The following is a 21,914-nucleotide window of genomic DNA, read 5'->3' as shown; positions in this document are numbered from 1 at the left end:
GATTTTTTGGTTTAGATGTGCACAGCTGCTACTATTGCGATTTCCTTTAAAGTCAGGAAACTTCCTCTTGATTAATGCAAGGTCATTCTTCAGTGTCAGTGAGATCTGATTTATCCTTCCAAAGCTATCTCATTCGGATATCTTCTTTGGGGACAGTCGCTGTTTATTGAAAACCCACAGATCCACCTGCATTATTGAAAGTGCTACAAAAACAGATAAGGGTTGAACTGAATGAAATGCATCTCAAAGTACAACTGCTCTGGATGTGGTTGTTTATATGGTTCTGTTATTAGTATGTCTTAACGTACAGTGAGTTCAGTATGCAAGAATTTACCTGTTTGTTTATAAGAAAGGCCAACTGACTGCTTCAGACCTCACGCCATGGTTCAGCAATAAATCACTGCTCTTCAGACCTTTAACGTCTTATTCAGCACTTGGCAGAAGATGCTTGGATGTGACTCAGCTAAGGTAGAATTGCTACTGCAGACAAGGAGGAGGCCTGAACACAATACTTGATTACCTACCACAAAGTCAAGAAGTCAGAGCCTTCATAAATACATCAGTGCTTAAAAGTTTAAACAGAGGGACACAGTGGTGCTGCAGGTTAAAACACTGAGCTGCTGAGCTTGCCGATCAGAAGGTCGGCGGTTCAAATCCGCATGACGGGGTGAGCTCCCATTGCTAGTCCCAGCTCCTGCCAACCTAGCAGTTTGAAAACATGCAAATGTGAGTAGATTAATAGGTACCGCTTCAGCAGACACGCAACGGCGTTCCGTTTAGTCATGCCGGCCACATGACCACAGAGGAAGTATCTACGGACAAACGCCGGCTCTTCGGCTTTGAAACGGAGATAAGCACCGCCCCCTAGAGTCAGACACAACTGGACTTAATGTCACGGGAAACCTTTACCTAAGAGTTTAAACTGGACTTTTTCTGTCTGCCCTTTGAGGTTAGGAGATATTTGGCTGCTTTCTTGATACCTTTACGAGGCTACTGAGATATTTCTATGTAACATGTCTCTTTAGCCTGGGAACTGCTGCTTCTCAGCCCTTACAGCTTGTGTATCAGTTTGGTTCAAAACTCAGTCTGTTTACACAGTGGATTTGTGTTTGTTGCTATAGGATGATGCAGAGGTACAAATGGTTTATTTTGAAATTGTGAGCAAAGTGGTCCATCTAGCTTGGAATTACCTGTGCCAGAGGTAAGAAACATGCTTGTAATCCCCTTCTCTTCTGCAGATAAAATGCTTTACATGTTTAGAAGGTGGTCTGAAAAACACATTACCAGGTCTTTGCCACAGTTATTCCCCAGGACTTTGGGGCTCTGTCATCCACCAGAAAAGGGGGGAAAAGGTGACTGATTCTGCTCTCACTGTCCAGAAAGAAGCCTTGACAACCGCAGCCTGGTAACCATGAGAAGGGTTTCTGAATATTTGTTTCCATCTAGTCATTCCCTGAGTATTTGCAGCCCAGGTATATGGAAGTGTTTGAATTTATACCCAGGTATGACTCTGGGTAAGGTGGGGCTCAGTGTGATCCAGGTGGATGAGAAACTGTGGAGGCTTAAAGGTAATCTGAAAGATAAATGGGCAACTGGGTTGTGTGCTGCACTGGGGTTGTGCAACTGTGAAAGAGAGATCCTGAATGAAGGTTAGAAAAATGAGTTCAAGGCTTTGGGTTTGCATTTTGGATCTCAAATGTCACCTCTGCCGCATAATAATGGCAAGCAAATTACTTGTTTAGCCTCGGAAGATTTCTGTAAGAGTCAAAAACTGTAGCTTTAAATGAGTAATTATGTATTCCTAAATTCAAACTTGTTTCATCTTTTATAAGGTTGGACTAATAATTTGTACAGTATTTTAGTCTCATCAGTTTTCCCACAAAATGTGTTTATGGTTGGCCAAATGACAGCAGCATTTTGTAGTGCACTAAAATCTCATATACACCCATCATCCTTAAAAATTGGAAAATACTCCCAATAGTGGCTTTCAATAACTCAGAAGCAGACTTGTGTCCCCTCAGCCTTACCTGGGGTTGTCAGGAGCTGAAAGTGCATGGCAGATTCCCTACCATGTCTGCAAATGATCAGCAGACATAAAATTAATGCTGTGTATTCATTTTCAATGAAATTCCTGGAATTGATTCCTAGATCTTCAGCATTGTACCACTGTACCTTTCGTTTTCACAAGAAAAGAGCATATGTCACTTACTTTCAGTTTCTCCATTTTGGAAAAAAAATCTGGCTTTATTTGTAAAGTCTACAAAATACAGAGGAGTCTGGCAGGACACTTACTGTAAGTCAGAAAATAAATAAGTACTTTTTTTCTTGCTCTATAGAAGATAAAATGTGATTTGCATATATAAAATATAAAGTACAGCTCTGTACCAACATCCTGGCCGTGCCACAAGGCAGAACGGCATAAAGAATGTGAAAATAACTTATATTCGTGCAATAAATAAATCACAAGGTAGGAACAAGGAAAAATAGGGTGACAAGGGTGGAAATCTTAAAGAGGGAACCCCCACTAAGGATCAAAAGGCTGGAGAGGAAGAATGGACAACACTGGTCTGGAAGCTGATTCCATCTTAGGGGTAGAAGTCACGTTAAGCTGCAGGATGGGTAAACCCAACCATATGTCTTTTTAAAAAAGGATATTTGCCACTTAAATAAGTCACTGGCACATGCCTGGAAATGATGACCCACAAATACTCACTGGTTCTTACGTTAGCAACATATATTTAATGGAGGAAGGTACTTTCCTAAATCTTCTAATCTAACACTTCCCCACTCTTTCGACAGAAGTATTGTATCCATGTCTCCCAGGTGTATTCACTTCCCAGTTTCTTAAACAATGCAGCCGCCAGTCTCTCTCGACTCTCCTAATGTCCATGCCTGGCGTAAGATTTCACACCCACTTTAAAATGAGAAGGTGATGGGCTAAAAGCGCTTAGCTCCAAAGGCTTACAAATGGGCATTATATCAGCAGCTGGTTCCTACAAGTCCAGTACTACAAATAGTCTGCGTGTACATGCAGGCAGCTTGATTTAAATAGGATCTGAGATTCATGAGAGTCTGGCAGGGAAACGGAAATAGTGCACTGCTTAATGTTTGTTTGTTTACTAAGTTAGCCTTTTGAATGGTATCAGTTTTCTCCAACTTTGTGTTCTCTGCAATTCACAGCATTTCCAGCCAGCATGGCAGAATGCATCTGCAGAACACCCGGTTACAATGGAAGGGGTAAGACCTTGATTGTAAACATTTTTAAAAATCGAAACAGCATGATTTTTACAATGCCAAAAGATCCTACCAAGTGCATATGAGAATATTTCCTTAAGAGAACAAGGGACAAAGACAGTGGCACCCAGGGGAACCTGACTCCACCACTGTCCTAACTTAGACTTCATTAGGTTTTGTTTTCATGACAGAAATTATTTTTGGCTATGGTCCAAGTTGTTTTGCTGCTGTTGTGAAAATGCATCCTTCGGATAAAAAGAAGAAAAGCATTTTGAATTTCTTCTACTACACTTCCCTCAATAGAAATGCACCTTGCATTTTATGCAACTGAATGGAGCAAAGCTGCACAGCACAGAGGAACTATATTCCTCACCAACGGTGTTTCCAGCTGAAGCCTCTTTTCCTTGTTCCGTGTAAGTGACTGGGCATTTCCCAACTTGCTCTTGGGGAGGAAAACAGAGGCTGGAAGAAATGTGCCAGCCTACCCCACCCCTATCACCAGGGCTAAGTCAGAACCCCTTAGAATCCCAACCCCCCAAGCAATAGCCTCTGCTGCTTCTTGGGGTAGGCCAACCTTCTGTGTAGCTTGGTTCTCTTGAATGTAAAATGCCTTAATCTCTGTAATAGCTGGATATACTTCTTTCCTGAGTTTCTATTTCTAGCCTTTTGCCAATGCAAAAACAAAGAAAATACAAAAAAAAAAAATCTCCATTACATTTTGTTTGTTGCCACTGGTACCCTCATGAAACTAACTCCTTTAGAACTCAGTGTCTTCCCTAGAAATTTCACTTGTAATTCTGTTGCCCCTTCACTATCCATCAGTCTCACTTGCTTTATCCACCTTGCTCCTGCCTCATTTAACACACTCCCTCTTTACTTTTCCCATCTACTTCTCTCTCTCCCTCTTTAGAAAGCTGCTTCCATTTTGTCCATAAATCTTATGACCTCAGCACAAGAGCACCTTTACAATCAAAAGAGTACTTGGAGCACAGTTACATCCACACACAGTTGCAGAGAGACTATCTCTCCAATCACTGCAGTGTGCATAATCAATTTCTTTCCTAGGGTGGAGTAGCAGCAACTAGCTCTTTTCTTGGCATGTCCCTCAGTGATCCCTTTTTCCACCACCCTTGCAGTCACATAGCAATAACACTTTTCTTGATCATTTTTAAACGCCTGCTCATCAGAGGCTCAGACTGATTCAAGTTGCTCTTACCAAAAAAATCAGTTTCATGCTGAAGAGATCAGGAGGTTCTGAACTAAACAGTAGGGAACTGTAGCTTGCAACAAAAGGCAGACAGAGTTAATGCATGGACACTCAGAGTTGTGTCTGAACAGTGCACCAAGAAACTGGGAAATAATTCTAAAGCATCTGGATTATTGTAATCTCTAGCTCTTAGACATCAAAAGGAGACTTCAATCTTGGCATCCCTTTTTTTTCCATCAAAGAGAAGCTATCTGCCTTTCTCTATAATTGCTGTCAAAACTTCTCTGAAGTGGCGTTTCCAGCTAAGACAAAGATCTCATCTTCAAACCCATCTGTTTACATTTACTCAGTCGTAAGGTATGAAGCAGCAGAGAAGAAAACCTAACAAATATAAAATGGAAACAAAAAATAGGAATAACTGGCCACTGTAATCCAATTCACAAATAACTGACAGCTAAAATTACACAAGTCGGGCACCACTTTCCCACAATCTTCCAATGAAGGCAAGGACTAAGGACAAAGTTCAACATTTAGCCATTTGGTCTTCAAGTCAACTGCGTCTCCTCCAGTGGGTAGAACAGAAGTGGGAGAAGGAAAGAGCCAGTGCAGCTACAGCTGTTCTAGGTGAGAGCTGTGCAGAGGCATGGCAACAGGACTTAGTTCATGGCTTGGCTTGTAGGCACTAGGAGTAGGTGGCCTGGTTGGAACCAGATTTGACAATGGTGATAACGCTGGCAGTTGCCACCTTTGCGGCAGTGCCATGAGCTGTGACTGTGCGGGCAAAGCCCTGCAGCGCTTCATACTTGCCACGCAGGGCATCCAGCTCAAGGCGCATGGCAGCATTCTCCCGTGCTAGCTTATCAACTTCCCTTTCTAACTCCGTCTTTTGCTTCTGCAGCTCCTCCTTCTGACACACCCGCTTTACTCGGCAGCTGGCAGCATAGCCACGATTCTTCAGAGTGCGCCGCCGTTGCTTCAATCTTGCTACCTCCTCCTTGGACAGGCCTCGCAGATGGTGGTTAAGTTCCCGCACTGACAATCCCATAAGCTCCTCATCTGAAAGATGTGGTGTGTTCTCACCCATCTCCCGTTTGATCTGTTTAAGAAAAGGACTGAATAGTTGAGAATCAAATGTACAAATATGGGAGAATCCAGAAAAACAACAACTGGAAAGAGCAATGTGCGCCTAGAAGAATAAAAAACAGGAGAATACTGAGGGTATGTGGTAACATTTTTGTAGCAATAGTATGTAAGCGTTATTTGTTTAGATTTTCTACAATGCTCATTGAGTTAGGATTTTTCCTCTTATACTGGAATAATTATTATATTATAAATTTCTTATAATAAAATCAATTGATTTTATTATAAGGATTTGAAACTTGAAGAGTTGGATCCAGGCTAAGATCTTCAAGCTATTCAGCCAGGACTGCCAGTAAACCCAATGGAATTTACTTCTAAGTAGAGATGCTGTGTACTTTAATCAGTGCCAATTGAATCAATAAAACTTAGCCATCAACTAAATGAATAGGATTGGCCTGGATTTATTCCCATCACTTTGTTTTTTTAAAGACTTCTTTAATCTTCCATTTTTATTATTGTTATTATTTTGCAGCAGCAGAGATTACAACCAAATACAAAAAATCAGAATTCAGAATCATTTATATAAATTGTTACAGGCCAACATTTTTAGAATTACAATCATACTGCTTTCAAGTTTGCTTCTTTTTTCGAACGAACCTCATGGTGGTGGGGGGAAACTAAAAGTAGATAAAGGGAAAAGCAGTACATCTCAGTCTCTTCCATTTTCAGATGTCTTGAATTACTTCTCCAGCCAGCACTGAAAAAGGTAAGTGAATTTCTCTTTCATGTAATTTTTCCCCCATAACTTCATTGTGATAACCCTTTGACCTAGTTCTTCAATTAGTAGTCAACAATTGCTATCTATGCCAATTTCATTTTTTCCTTTAAAAAGCATTTTTAAAGATGGGATGTTCTTTAGATTCAGAGAAAAACTTGAGAGGAGCAACCTGAATATGGCTAGCACTGGGTCTCAAGAAGCTCTTTGGGAAAGAAGTGCCATAATCCAGGTAGCATTGCAGAAGATACCCTGTTCCTGGGATTAATCAGACAAAGCTGGTTCAGAGGGAATTCAGAATCAGGATCTAGGGGCAAACCTTAAAACCTGGTCTGATACAATCCTTTATGTATGGGACCACAGGCCATTTACAGTGCAATCCTATGTAGACTTATTCAGAAGAAAAATTCTTTGTTCCCAAACTCTCAAATTCGATGGAGAAAGTAACTACATATGCAAGATTTTAGCTTTTGAGAATATCAAGGTTATCATATTACACTGTCCAAGCATTGCTCAGTATTGGTGTAAGATACATGTGATATTTTCTTGTTCCAATTCATATGCTACTGGCTGCATTCCAGATCACAGCTTCCACACTGTTCTTAAGGAAAGCTCCATGAACAGAGTTTGCAATTTTTCTCTCTTGAGGGTTTCCCCCTATTAATCCCAAATATCCCTAAGCAAAAGTTAGTGCATCTATGTTTATCATCCTAAATTTTCCAGCTTATAGGAACGCAGCGTACCCATTCCTATTCAAACTGTTTGGGGGTATTAATTAAAAGGAAGTGACCATTTGGCCAAGTAACCCAACCTAGCTTGAGTTTTCACACTTAGACTATATAATACTTTAAACTAGTTAGATTTAACCAGTAGACAATTTCTAATAATGTTCTTGAAAACAAAGAAATGTAAACAGTGGTAAAGTCTTCTCTTGCAGGTCATGTATTGCTAGAAACAAACTTATAATTGGATATTGTGCTGTACTGAGTATTATCATAATTTCCTAATGCCTACCTAGCCTCAGGGTCTTTTTACAAAACACATCAGCTTCCTGACACTAATTGTTGGTTCCCTAAAAACCTTGGGGTGAGCTCACCTACCTACTCCAGGTTGCTTCATGCAAAATCTGTTCTAAATTAGTATACTGGTTTTCCTCTTCTAGAATAGCTAAGCAGGTGAATACAGTTCCCAAAATTACTGTCCTAGATTTTTGTTTTAAAAAACTTACTGCTGGAGACTGACAGAGAAGAGATGCATTTCTTTACTCTACTATGAAGGAGGGGCTGGCTTCCCCTGGCAATCTGTGTGATTTCTCTGCAGGACACACCTCCACCAGTCCTCACTTCACCTGCACACAATAATGGGTTGCCTCTGTCCTCCAGGCTTGTGTTTAAACAAACAATGTGATAATCCTAAGAATGGGGAGGCAATAGTTTCAATTTATAGCTGTTTCTTTTCTTGGATACAAGCAGGGAAAATACTTATATGGAGAAGCAAGTACTGTTCTTCAAATATTTCTGAGAAAATGAAAAGGGGTCCAGCTTGCCAAAGTGTGTTTGTGCATATGTTATGTATGGCGAGAATTTGTAGGAGATCACATTAAAAAAGCCACACCAGTGCAATAACTTCAGAGAGGAAAATTACATTAGGAAGGGCACAGAACATCCTTCCCCTTTTGGCTCAATGCCAGGTGGAACCATTTGCAAACATGCATACATACGTGCTTCTGCAACTGTGTGGATTAGAGACCGGCTTTTCTAAAAATAGAAATCTTGTGTCAACTATTGGAAACAATTTAATTCCATACAAGTTTCTGCACACACGTTCACCACTTCTGAAAAGAGGGCAGTGGCAAAGGAGAAGGTAAATAACAACACAAGCAGGAAGAAAAAGTGGTGAAATAGAAGGAACAGAGCATAAGGAAGTGAGGGCACAAAGAAGAGGGAAAGTGAAAGGTAGGGCTAGAATAATTGCAGGAAGGTAAGGGGAAAGGATACATACACAACCTGGGCAGAAATTCTGTAGAATCTGTAAGGTGAAAGATTCACTTCTGAATTCTTCCAATGAGAACTCTGGGGACTATTTTTTAATGCCTGATAATAGTTATTGATCTAAGTCATGATCAGTCTCTTATAGCAGAGTACCAGAGTTTTATGGAAGGGGTATGAAATCCCAGGAGCACCCCCAACTTGGCAAAAATTGGCAAGGAGAACCTTGTTTTTCAAAGCTGTTGTGTCCTTACCTTTAGGGCTTTGGTTGACAAGCTGTCAGCTGACATCTTCTTGTGTGCTCCTGACAGTCCCCCAGAAACAGCCTGTAACTGAACAGAAGGAGAGAGAGAAAAAAGACCTTTGATTGCTACTCATTTTTCAACATCATTATTGCTGTTATTATTTATAGTTTGTCTACAGCAGTGTTTCTCAACCTTGGCAACTTTAAGATGTGTGGACTTCAGCTCCCAGAACTCCCCAGCCAGCAATGAGTTGAAGTCCATTCATCTTAAAGTTGCCAAGGTTGAGAAACAATGGTCTAAGGGTTGTGTTTTTCACACAATTTCCCTTCCTTTTCATCTGTCCAGGTCTTCCAGTCCCATTTTCCTACTAGCCATTGTACTCAGCAGAAGGGCCCAGGATGCTTTCCTAAGAAAACCATCCTGGGGTCACAACTCCTTACTCTAGCAAGAGCAACAGAGGTACCAAAGTGCTGACCCAGTGTCTGTATTTTAATAAATACTTTTAAAGCTAGCTTTTTGATTTCCTTCAAAGCAGTGTTTTTCAAACTTGGCAACTTTAAGATGTATGGACTTCACCTCCCAGAATTCTAAGTCCTAAATGAAAGCGTTTGCACAAAATAGCCTACCTAGCCACCCATGCAAATATGAGGCATCTCCAATACATCCTCTCCTCCACTGTATAGTGACTCTACAATGGACATGCTCTGCAGCTGCCGGAAACAAAGAAGGGCAAACATTTCCTGAGAAGGAGGAAACTGAACAGGGGGGAGCCAGCTGGCGGGTGTGTCTCTGAAATGGCAGAGCCTGAAAGGAGACACGAGGGAGGGAATAAGAGCAACATATTCTGCTATTGGCAGCACAAAACTTCAGTCCACTGGGAAAAAAACTAAGAGTGACTAACAAGCCAAACCCTTATCTCCCAAAGGGCAGATGTATGTAAACCTTTACTACTAGGGATTATGCATTAGAGCAGTGTTTGAGAAACCGCCCAGAGTCCCCTTTTCGGGAGAGATGGGCAGTAATAGAAATAGAAATTTGAAAAATAAACAAACAAACAAACACTGCATTAGAGAGCTGTGTCTCCAGTCAGGTATATCTATACAATAGCTACAATCGGCTGCTCTACTAAAAAAAAGGGGGGGGGATTATCCTCAGTTCTTTCCACTGGGGGAAACCCTTACCTTTAGACTGGCATATTTGTGAGCAAAAAAAGGATTCCTTTAGGGCCAATGGCAGCATCTGACACTTTGGACAGCTGTCAGGGCCCCTGGAAGATTATGGCTCATTAGTCCTTTTCTTTTCTTTTTTCTTTTCTTTTTTTCTTTTTCTTTCAGGTCTGGCACCCTGAAAATACTTCGTAGCTGGATATAGTTGCTTTTTCAGAGTACAGTGAGGACAGCAGGCCATCTCAAATGACAGCCTTTTATGGAATTCAACATATGGCACATACATGGTGAAAGGCTGTATCTGAAATGCTGTATCCCAGGATGGTCCAGCAACAATCTACAGATACATTAATGCTTAGGTGGAGACCTTTCCAAAGCAGGTTAAGCAGAAGTAATATATAAAATTGAGGACAAATATGTAGAACTTCCCATCCTTTCCTACTATCCTCTCTCCTATTTTCTTCAGTTATGTTGGCATTATACTGATAGGGCAGAGCTCTTGCTGACATATGCCTCTTTGTCATTCTGCTTTGAAGAACTGACCTCCAATACAACTGTGCTACCTAGAGCTTTTGGCAACTTTAGCAGTCACAAGGTTGTATTTTATTCTTGGAAGCCTTCTGGAAACAATATCTGAAGAAAGCTCAGACTAAGTCTTTTGTAGTTTACTAACTTGCTATTCCAGTTCATCTGCAAGGGTTGAGAATTTGTTGCTCTACAGATGACCCTGGATTGCAGTTTTCAGCATTCCTCAAAACTGCCCATGAGGTCCATGGGAGTTGCAGTTCAGCAATCAGTGGCAGGCAGCAGGGAAGTTCCATTCCCCTAATATTCATCTTGCCTCTGAGAACAAGTTTGCTCAAACTTATATGCAAGTTTTGAGGAATATGCCTTGCATGTGGCTGAGCTTTTAAGAATATGGATAGCACAAGTGAACTTTACTTTATAACATTATATTCTCACATAAGTGGTTCTAGTACCATCAGTCCTCTCCAAAATTCCTAATCCAGAAGTGTCAGATTAAAGCTCACAGAATCTGTAATCTATGCAACCTGGGAAATGTAATCTACGAGATATAGAAGGACTTTAATGGGGAAGACTAGATTTAGGTTTACATAAACTATTTACATATGGGATCTGAAGATACCCAAATTTAAAGCTCAGCATATTTGTGTGCAAAGATCAGGCCAAGTTGATATATCTGGTGAGCTCTCAATGATCTTGGAACAACTGTTGTTCCAGCCTAATTTTTCCAAGATTTGACATGAGGTTACATGTGAGGGATGTATAGTGCCCTCAATTCTTTTATTTTTTTTAAAAAAGTATTATGATGGGGCTAGATGTGAGCAGGAAGTTCTTTCAGAGGCATGGGAGTGGTCAGGTATCACTACTCCTTTGTTAATTATCATCTATTTAACTCTTTTAGGAAACTAAATCCAAACAGATAAATAAGTTGTACCTTTTACCTACTCCTCCAAAATCACAATTCTTTTATAATAATGAAAATACAATTACTACTAAAATGTTTGACATTTATGTTTAGATATTGATGTGGTATTTATTCTCTGTCCAAGATTTGGGGATTTGCATGGAAACGGAAGAGTACAGAGAAAGTAAGAGAAGGCTTAGGTATCCCTGAGAACGTTTAAGGGAGATTTAGATTTTTTAAAAAATATCTCAGAAAGTACAAACACTTGGTATCTCAACTTCAATCTCTGAAGTCAGGGTTTCCAGATTTCTCACTTTACTTCACAGGCTTTCCAAAGTACCAGGGATGATTTGAAGCATAAGATTGAATGTAGATTTTTTTTTTATCATCTGCAGCAGTTTCCTAGAATTAGGTTGCCACACATACAGACAGATTTCAGAGTATTATACCGAGTATTTATGGCCCACAATATTAGAAATGGCCAGAGGTATATTCCCTCAGAATATGAGGAGAGCACTGAGGACTTTTCTTTGAAAGACATTCCAAAATTTAAGTAGTAGTCTTTTATTTTATCCTCTGGTCAAAATTAAGCTATTAGGTACCATTGGTTGTCATTTGGCTACAGTGCTGAAGAGTTACTGCTGAGATCACAATCACATCCGTATACTTATCTCATTGGGAAGCTTAATTTTTCTCTTGAAATTGGCAGTACTATTATATAGAAACAACAACAATCTTATAGTAGTCTTAAAGGCTGACATTTATTATGACATGAGGTTTAAGTTGCTATAGTAGACTTTGCTATAATAGATTTACATGGCTGCCCCACTGAAAATCATGAATATTGAAGAATATTCCTTTGGCTCCCTCTCTCCAGAGGAAGAGCTTAAGACTGCATGGCAAATAATGCTCTCATATTCTTAATTATACTACCTTGGTTGAAATACAAGTGACTTAATGAATATTATACCTCCAATTTTTAAAATGTTGCAAAGCAGTATTAGGGATGATAGATTATGAAGGGAACAAATATCTAGCCTCACCAGAAACATGCTTTAACTATCACCATCTTTTTTTATCTCTAGAAAAACATGTTTTAATTAACAACGCAGTTAATTAAACAAGACCCCGCACAAGACCTATTTAAGTCTAGCCCAAAAAATTAATCTTTCTCTTTCCTAGTTCCAAACGTATTACAGTAGTATTTACTAAACTAATTGTTCACACTTAGTTAAGGTACAACCAAGGGATAAGGATTTCACATCTATCCTTGAACCAACTGAATTTTATAAATTTTAAATATAATTTTTCAGCCATCTCACACCGTCAGGGTAAGATGGGCTCTTCCCTTCAGTGTGTTCCTACAGCCCCTTGGTCAGTGAGGGAGAAAAAGCCATCTCACTGTAAATCAGCAGAAACAGAATGGGTTGCCCTCTTCACTGTGCCTCTTGTCATGAATGGAAGTGGAATCCAGGCTGTGAAGTATCCAGGCAGGTACACAGTCCCTGCTGCCCAAAAAGCTTGTAGGGCTGGTAAGACTTATTAGAATAAATAAAAACAGGTCAGGTAAAGAAACGGATGAGAAATGGGGCTGCTGGAAGAACGTGGATTGCAAACTGATTACTTAAATGTTTATTGAAGGAGACAGAAGAGATTCCAAGACCAGGCACTTGTGCAGCCTGGAACAGCAAGTGGCGCAAAGCACACATTGGGCTGTAACACAGATAGCATTTCTGAAGGTCACCAGCTGTCATCCTCTTCTTACTGTCAGATGGCAAGATGAAGTACTAGACACTGAAATTCTCTCTAGAGCAAGTCTACCATCAGTCCACACATTTCTGAGGAGAGCACAGACCCGGTGGGCAGGTCATGACATCGGTATGCCAGATGTGCACATTCCCAAGCAGCTTCTTTTTGGGGAACTCCCTGCTGGAAGATGCTCACATGGAGGGCAGAAGAAACACTATAAAGACACACTAAAGGTTTCCTTGAAGTCGCTTGACAAAGACACAATCATCTGGGAAATGCTGGCACAAAACCACCCAACCTGGTGTGGCCTTATCCACAAGAACTAAAGCAAGGCGCACTGCTGATGCACAATGTAAGTGCGAGCTGCATAAGTCTAGAGCCACCAACACAACAACTGTAGTGCCTACACATGTCTGCCAACATGTGCCAGGTCACTCCGTGCCCAAATTGGCCTAACCAGTCATCTTCAGACACACCACATTCAGTCTTAATGTGGCTAATGGCACTGAGGTCTTCATCGATGACAATGGATGAAATATCTATCTATCCTCAAAGGAAATGAGCACCACATCTTCTCAGGTAAAGAGTGACTTAAAGTAAAGTCAGCTACTCCAGGGTAAGCTGCTTGCCATAACCCATCAATGCAAATATAAATTTCCGTGTCCAATCAATACGAAGTGGAGAAAGAGGCAAAGGCAAAACTAAATATGCACTGAGAACAACTATCTCCTAAAAGCTAACAAACCAAACTGGGAATCAAGTAGTCAAGGCTTACAATATAAGCTGACCAGCTGGGAATGCTGGTGCTTGTAATGCATTATTTCTGGAAGGCAGCATGATAGAGAATGCCGCCCTCTTAGGTGTGAGCCTCAAGAAATGCGCAACCAGCTAATTCCTGACAGTGGCTCTGATTCAGATCTTGCTTAAGTCTCTTAACTTTTTAGTTGCCTTAGCAAGACTGGAACTAGGTTTACAGTTTGGACTAGGTCATTGGTTGCTTAAATATGTTTTATTGAAGAAGTCACAATTAGCTAGAACCCAATAAAGAGGGTTCAACAAACCACAATGCCTGTCCTTGTAAAGTCAAGACTAAAAAACATTAAGGCTTAGCCACTTTTCTGAAGCTGCACTTCCTAAATACACAGTTCTTAAGCACTTATAAACATAGAATGCTACTATGAAACTGACTTCCAAAGAAATACATACATGATTGGGGGCAGGGAGGGGAAATGAAGCTGACAGTACAATCTTTTGTCTAGCAATAGCAGACTCATTATGAGGATTATCAAAAGAGCTCAAAGCAAGGTCAATATACTCAAGCCTTATAAGATGCTAAGAACTGCCTTCACCATGGCTCTTCTGTCCGTTTCCTGTACAATTAAAACTTGCTATAGGCCCATTTCATTATTTGACTTTCCTATAGGCCAGTGTTTCTCAACCTTAGCAACTTTAAGATGTGTGGACTTCAACTCCCAGAAATCCCCAGCCAGCCATGGGGAAATCCGTGATAGAACCTCCTTGTAGATTTCTCCCATTGTTCTAAGCTTTCAGTGACTATATGCCCCAGCAAAGAAAGTAGGTTGGAATACCCTCTCCAAATACATTAGTTTTGAATGTTGTTTGAAACCTCTGTGTAGAATTAGGGCAGAGCAGAGATGTTGAGTAAATCTCTGTGTATTTACAAAATAAAATAATGTACCAAATTCTTTCAAAATGGGTAGTTCAAGTACATTGATCTAAAAAAAGAGGTGCAAAACTAATTCTTCTTTCAGCACACACACATTCTTACCCTTTTGTGACCCTTTCCAATATGTTTTAAAAGGAAGTTCACAGAGGGCTGCAAGCCACTGTATGTGGAAGAGGAGTAGCAATTTGTCCCAGACATCACTAATTGCATCAGAGGGAATGTCCAATAAGTCTCCATGATACTTGTGTAATCACATTCCATGAAGCAAACGGAACACATTTGCCAGATAAGGGAAGTATTGGATCTCTCACAACCCATTGCTTAAGAACCAAATACTAAGTACTTAATAGCTTCTTGCCTCTGACATGGTTCACCATACATCTCCAGCAGAGAAAGGTGTAAATAAAATTAGTATTCCCATTCTGAATATGATTCCCTGAGCCAGACACAGTTCCTCCTGGAATTTTCTAGCATAATGTTGAAAGACTTTTGACTTTTGGAATTTCCCCATTCAATTTCCAGAGTAGGAGGGTTAGGCAAAGATAGTCCTCCTATTTCACAGGTATAAGAGGATCAGTATTTGGACAATTTATCTACTAGCACAATTTATCATAACTCTATCAATTTATAGTATAGTAGTTATGTGTGCACAGTGTACACTGTTTGTATGGATTTGGCATCCAGCATCTAACAAAGCTTATTATTTCACTACTATAGAGAATATTGCAAAACTACCAGATTTTTTCCCAAATGCTATGTTAACTTTTCTGATGCCAAGATGTACATTTGTATGTGCATACGCATCTGTATTCAACGGACCTCTCATATAGGGTATCAAATATCCAAGACAACATGGAAATAGCAAGTTTTTTAAAAAAATCACTGCCTCCAAACAGGTTCACTATTTTCGAAACAAAGGTGCATGCAAAATTTTGAATGTCCTCATCTATTCAACTGTTTCCAAATTCATAGCCCTTATGGTTCAACAACTCTCAGGTACAACAAAAATGGGCAAAGGAACAATTATTCCATTTCCAAGTCTCAGTTTCACACAGATGTCCACTGTAAGAAATTCTTGAGTGGTAGAGTCTGATAGTTGCTGCTCCTACGGTGCCATGATGTACATACTTTGGTAGTATGGGAGTTGAGCTAACATCTCCACTGCAGTAGCTAAAACTCTGACAGACCGAAGGAGAAAATCAACAGTCTCATGGTTGAGTATAGCATTCCCTAATATAATGCCCTCCAGGAGTTTTAGATTTGACCCATAGTCATGCCAACAGCACAGAATACTGTATAGTTTAGAGGAGAAAAAAAATCTATAAATTCTAACACCCCAATTTGTCTTGTAGAATCCTGATTGTAATGGAATGTATATCCTCAGATGTATCCTCACAAATTTAACTCAGAATTTTTCCCCAAGTTCAAAGGGATTTATTCCTGAGGAAATATGCCTTTAACTCTAAACGGTGTATTTGGGATCCATACACTAATTTATTATTTAAATAAATATGAGCCTTCAGCAAACTTCTGGAGCCATTTTCAAGATAAAACCCAAGAAAAATATTAGCATCCAACTGTCCATATATTGTGTGTATTTTCAGCTCTGGTTCAGATTTAGGTTGTTTGCTTGATTTTTTAAAAAACAGGTTTTATCATTTTATGTTTGTGAGCCACCACACTACTGTGCGAATGAGTGGTCAACAGCAATGCTATAAATAAAGAATATGCACCTAAGCTGTAAAATAATTTCAGGACAAGCACTTTGAATTGTTCTCTCCCACCCACCTCTTCCCTTCCTTGATCAAATCATGATAAAGAATGCAAAATGTAAGGCGGTCCTATCAGTGTGCTGAACTACATATAGTTATACAGTATGTTCTTGAAGCTCTAGAGATTTGTAGTTATGCAAACAAGTAACTTGTGGTAAATTAAAGGATCCTAGAAATATACTACATGCACAACTGTTTCCTCACCATAACAGGCATTACATGCCAAGAGATTTGATCCCAGACTTCAATTAAAAGGTACCCATTGCAAAAGAAAACTTCCTAAGAGTTGCAGCTATATAAAAATTATCAAGGAACCCAAAACACAGGATTTGATTTGATAATTCCCATGATACATTCAGCAAGGATCTACTTAGTGGGCATATTCACAGTGGCATTTTTACAACCCTCCCCCTGTACAGCTCTTTAACTAAAGTTTCAGACTTAATGCGACATTCAAACCATAAACAGCTTCTTTCTTGGGGATCCCCTTAACTGGAGTGGCATCCTTGAGGTTGCTGCAAATTCTAGTTAAGGGGATTCAGGATGAGGGCTTTTAGGATCTGTAGGTCATAACAGGGAAGCCTCATTTCCAGAGGTGGCTTAATATACTGTGTAAACCCAGCCACTATAGTTATAAATCATAGTTACAACTTAGTATTCTCCCACCCCAGTCAGCTAACATTTCATTTTGTAAGCTTAGGTTAAATGAACCATGTCTTAGCGCAATTTGTTAACTCTTTCAATACAAGGAGTTTCACAGGTTTATTTAACAGCCTTCCCTAAACACTGTAGTCCAGTATTAGGCTATAGCTTACAAAATTTCTCACCAGAATGGTTAAGATGACTGTAAGGGAAGAGAATGGAGAAAGCTGTCTGAATATTCAAACCCTACAGAGAAATGATCATATGAAACAGCACATCACAGGTGGCTTCAATTCATTTCAGCTCTCAAACTTTTTCCACAGCTTCTCTGGTGAGAAGATTTCCAGATCATTTTTTAAAGAAGACACGGGCAAAATTCAGTTATAGGAACTACTCAATTTTGCTATAATCCCAAAGTCTACCAAACAGAATCTGGTGTAAGAGACTTACACTTCAGTTAAGACATCCCTAGTCCTGGTAATTATATCAGACACAAGCAAAGCTCACAGACCTTCTCTGCAAAAACTTGGTCTTAATTATCCCCAAACTCCCCTCACTCTGTGCCAGCCATATAATTTTGATAGGAAGAATGGATTTATTTTGTTACTAGTATCATTAAGCATCTCGGAGCCAGGAATCACACTAGTGTGCTGTGCTTGTAGTTCAGAATCTACATTCTGCTCCCCAGTGTTGTGTCACATACAAAGCTAACAGCCTTGAAAATAAGCTAACAAAAGTTGCTACCTTGCATATTTTTAAACCTGCTTGCTAAGAAAGCAAGCTACATTACCAGACAGGCTGCAAAAGAGGAGATGCTGCCTCCTCTGAATTTACCCTGGAAATGGAGGCTACTTACCCATTAGGAAGTTAATAACCTCCGTTAAAATGCTTTTGCTCAGGAAAAAGACTGCTCCTTGCTAGCTACTCCCCCCCCCCTTACTCACCTGCATAGAACTGCAGGTTGCCTGTGGCAACCAGGCAAGTTGTTAAATACTAGATGGTTATTTATATAGATAATGGGAGCCAGAAATCTGCACCTTTAACTACTGCTTTTCTTGGTCTAGTCTTCCAGGTATCATTTTACAGTAGAAGCCTACAGATATCTACTCAGATGTAAGCCCCAAATCAGACAGTTTACTGCTATAAAAGCCAAGTTACCTGGGAATTATGGAAGACATGAGTCTATAAATCTGGTGGATGCCAGCCTGGGTAGAGTTAATGTATCTTCAAAAAAAGATAGACACACAAGGTGTTACTAAATATAAGATTAATCAGAACAATTATTAAAGGATGGAACACATCACCAGTTAGATTCTTTAGAATCCATAAACACATATCAGCTATAGTTTATAAAAGAAACCTGCATGTCATCATGGGAACCATGAAATTTAACTGTACTCTCAAAAACATATTCAGAAACTTAGTTTCAAAAATGGGATACTGTGCAGGCACCAGGGTTTCTCATCCAGGGTTCTGTGGAACCCTAGGGTTCCAAGAGAGGTCACTAGGGGTTCCCTGGGAGATCAAGATTTATTTAAAAATTATTTCAAATTTGGGCAACTTCACATTAAAGAGGTAAGTTTCATTCTTTATTTTTAGTTTAAGAACACTGTTAGAGCATATATACAGGCCTACATAAGAAATGAATATCATAATTCTATAACTTCTGGCCTTTAACTGAGCCTGAATTTGCAGGGGTTCCCCAAGGCCTGAAAAATATTTCAAGGGTTCTTCCGTGGTCAGAAAGCTGAGAAAGGCTGCCTTAAACATTAGAAAAATGGAAGTTCCCTTCCAAATATTTTCACTGTACTTTTACAGAAGAGAATACTTACAAATACACATGCTAGAAATTGTTTGACTGGTAAGCCTATAAATTGGAGCAAGCAGAATTAATGTAAAACTGTATCTTTGTACTACAGTAGTTCCCTTGTTTCTTAGGCTACATTAAAGTAGTTAGTAAGGGCAGAGAGTAATTGTATTTATTTTGGTGTCTCCATGTAAACAAATCCTTATTGCTGCTATATTACACATAACAAAAACTCAGTAATACAAGGCTTATAAAGTTTTTGTTTTGCTCACAAGTGAAGGCAACTTTGAGATTGATTGTTTTCCTTTCAAATTAAATCCTTTTCCTAAATAAACATTTATGAGATAAGCCTTGGTTTTCTTCTTTCCATTTACCGCCTGTCATTTACCTATAATTTTCTTCTTTCTCTCTAATGCAGTGTTTCTCAACCTCAACAACTTTAAGGTGTGTGGACTTCAATTCCCAGAATTCCCCTTGCATGGCTGGCTAGCGAATTCTGGGAGTTGAAGTCCATACATCTTAAAGCTGCTGAGGTTGAGAAACACTGGTATAGACTGAAATCACAGTACTTGTTGATGCCTGCCTTTGACTGGTGCCTCTTATGTTAGCAGTACAGACCTTACGTATCCCAAGGCCTTCTCTGTAGCATTCCCTTACCTGTGGTACAACCTCTCCAGAGAAATCCACCTGCCCCTATTCTGGTTGCTTTTAGCACAAGGGAAATACTTTTTTCCTCCTCTGTGACTTCGCTTCAAAAGCACTCTTTCAAAAGATGGCTGTTTCACTTCTGCTTTTTCTCTTTGATCTTTTTTTTCAAACTTTGCCATTTATATTGGTGACTTTTAAAAAAACAAACGCTGTTGAAAGAATTAAAAAACAAAAACCCAATCAGGAGATCCTTTGAATCACAAGTTGAAAGCAAAGTAGGATTGTGCATGTTTATTCCTCTAAATAAGAGGTGCACCGAAGAGGAAATAACTCCAAATTAGGACTTGAGACATCCTTCTAGATATGCAAAAACAACAACAAAGCCTTCATGATCTTTAAGGAGTTTAACGGGGGGGGGATTAATTAGGACTCGATGCATGGAAGCAATCCCAGGGTCTTCCAATAGAAAAAAAAAATCACAAGACACAAGTTCAGGCCAAGTTTTGTTTAGGTTTTTAAATGCTGATGCAGGAAATCTACGTACTGGGTTGGTTCCCCAAACTCCCAGGTCACCTTTCGTTTGCTCTTCACTTTCCCTGCGTCATCAAGTGTTCAGCACCATTCTGTAGGTTCAGCCTATCTCGCCGGGGACCTCCGAAGCCAATACACCATCGTTAAAACCGAACAATTGTCAACTCATTTATTATCGGCGGGAGGGGAAGGGAAAAGAAGGAGCGGATTTACACCGATCCACATGATTTTCTAATGGAATCCACACCCCAGCCGCGCATCGCAACTCGCATTGATGCCAGACGGTTTCTTACATGTGACCGAGGCCTCAGCACGTGCATACACAGGGCTAATATGAAACGAGCAACTCCTATGTTATTAAGCGATTTCCTGTCTCTTGCAGCTGCTTCGCAACTGTGACTGTGTGTGAAACCGAAGGCAAAGCAACACGACGATTTCTTTAAAAAAAAAAAAGCTTTGCTCCCATCCGGATCCCTTCTATAGATTCCTTCTTCACAACAGAGCTACGCGCTCTAAATCAGTTAAATTAAAACATCTCCCGAGAAATAGGTATGACTGTCTAGCTCTGAAGAAAATCAACACCAGACAGCCCCTCCTCACCACACAGAAACAATCCACAATGAAACCACACTGCTACGGTTTCCTCCATCGCTTTCAGCTCTCTGCGTCTGACATCAAAAGCCCCACTTTAGAATAGTGCAAGCCGCCATCCGTCTCTGACGTCTGTAAGATAGATTATAAACGAAATATCACTTACTTCGTACCAATTCGTCCTTTTGTTTGCTGCTTTCCTCTTTAAGCCTTCGGAGGGCCCTCGTTTTCCTGACAAACAAGCTTTCAAATCGCCTTGTTTATTTCCACAAATGAAGTTGTTGTTTTCCGAAGCGAAGGGCTGAGCTGGGCGCTGCGCTGTGATCTGCTGAGTTGTAATATGAGTTTCCTGGAATTACTCACTCACAGGATTCTTTTCATTCATAAAAACACAGTCATACAATGACATCATTCTTTCCCATCCCTCCCCATCTTAGTGAAGGGCACAGGCAGAAGAATGCTGAAAGGAAGTTGCCATCTTGGTGCTGGGCATTTATTTTTAAAGGGACCATACCTAAATGTTTTGTAATTGGTAGCTAGCCTTCAGAATTAATGCTTCGATACAGCTAAATATTATTTCTATGCAAAAAGAAAATGCCGAAGAATGGATAGATAAAAATGCTAACCTCAGCTACTACCGATATGCATCTTCTTTTTATTGAGAGTTGTCAATTTACATGATCACTAATTTGTCTGAGATCTGCTACAGAGCAAGGAATCTGCTACTTTGCTTACAAAAGCCCTACAGGAGTTTGGTGTTTTTGGAGCCATCAGGTTGGAGCCACATACACAATGCAACCTCATATTTCTGCATTCACCATTTTTAATGTTAAGCCTTCCAAAACTATCATTGGGCAGAAAATCAATCAATAGATCTCATGCTGTTGATGAAAAGTGTCAGTAAAAGAAATCACTACTGGCCATCCTCACTTCTTTGAGCTATGAGCATTTTCCAAGTAGTGCCACTGTTTATTTTATGTAAGGCTCAGTGAAGACTGATTGACTTGTTATATTTGCTTTCATTATAAATATTCACTTCAGCAAAGGATCGTTACCTTGTCGTGGTGCTGGAGCTTGAGCACCTCAATGATGCCATGAGCTAAACTGTGAAGGGCCACCCAAGACGGGAAGGTCATGACAGAGAGGTCAGACTAAATGCGATCCCTGGGGAAGGTAATGGCAACCCACCCCAGTATTCTTGCCGTGAAAACTAAATGGATCAGTACAACCAGAGATATGTCGGTATACCATTGGAAGATGAGACCCCCAGGTCAGAAGATGGTCAAAATGCTACTGGGGAGGAACAGAGGATGCGTTCAACTAGCCCCAGACGTGATGACGCAGCTAGCTCAAAGCCGAAAGG

The 21,914-nt window shown here is 40.0% G+C and overlaps 1 protein-coding gene and 1 long non-coding RNA gene across 4 annotated transcripts; one reads left to right on the top strand and one right to left on the bottom strand.

Annotated features, from left to right (window-relative positions):
• Positions 1-2,209: 2,209 nt before the first annotated feature.
• On the bottom strand, positions 2,210-20,930 carry MAFF (MAF bZIP transcription factor F). 3 transcript variants are annotated; one of them, XM_063308098.1, is made up of 3 exons: positions 20,725-20,930; positions 8,539-8,616; positions 2,210-5,537 (listed from the first exon to the last, which is right to left on the bottom strand). In XM_063308098.1, exons 2-3 carry the CDS (start codon positions 8,572-8,574, stop codon positions 5,124-5,126), a joined length of 450 nt encoding a protein of 149 aa, XP_063164168.1. In that variant the 5' UTR covers positions 8,575-8,616; positions 20,725-20,930; the 3' UTR covers positions 2,210-5,123. The 3 variants fall into 3 exon arrangements, with proteins under 3 accessions (XP_063164168.1, XP_063164167.1, XP_063164169.1); XM_063308097.1 differs by having other exon boundaries at positions 20,718-20,929; XM_063308099.1 differs by lacking the exon at positions 8,539-8,616 and having other exon boundaries at positions 20,718-20,783.
• LOC134500732 (uncharacterized) lies at positions 6,385-12,251 on the top strand. The gene is made up of 3 exons (XR_010068292.1): positions 6,385-6,528; positions 8,875-8,988; positions 12,210-12,251. It is a non-coding gene; the product is annotated as an uncharacterized LOC134500732 (long non-coding RNA).
• Positions 20,931-21,914: the final 984 nt, after the last annotated feature.

Source organism: Candoia aspera, chromosome 7 (assembly GCF_035149785.1).
Source record: "Candoia aspera isolate rCanAsp1 chromosome 7, rCanAsp1.hap2, whole genome shotgun sequence".
NCBI classification, from domain to species: domain Eukaryota; kingdom Metazoa; phylum Chordata; class Lepidosauria; order Squamata; family Boidae; genus Candoia; species Candoia aspera.
This window is presented reverse-complemented; position numbering and strand designations above follow the sequence as displayed.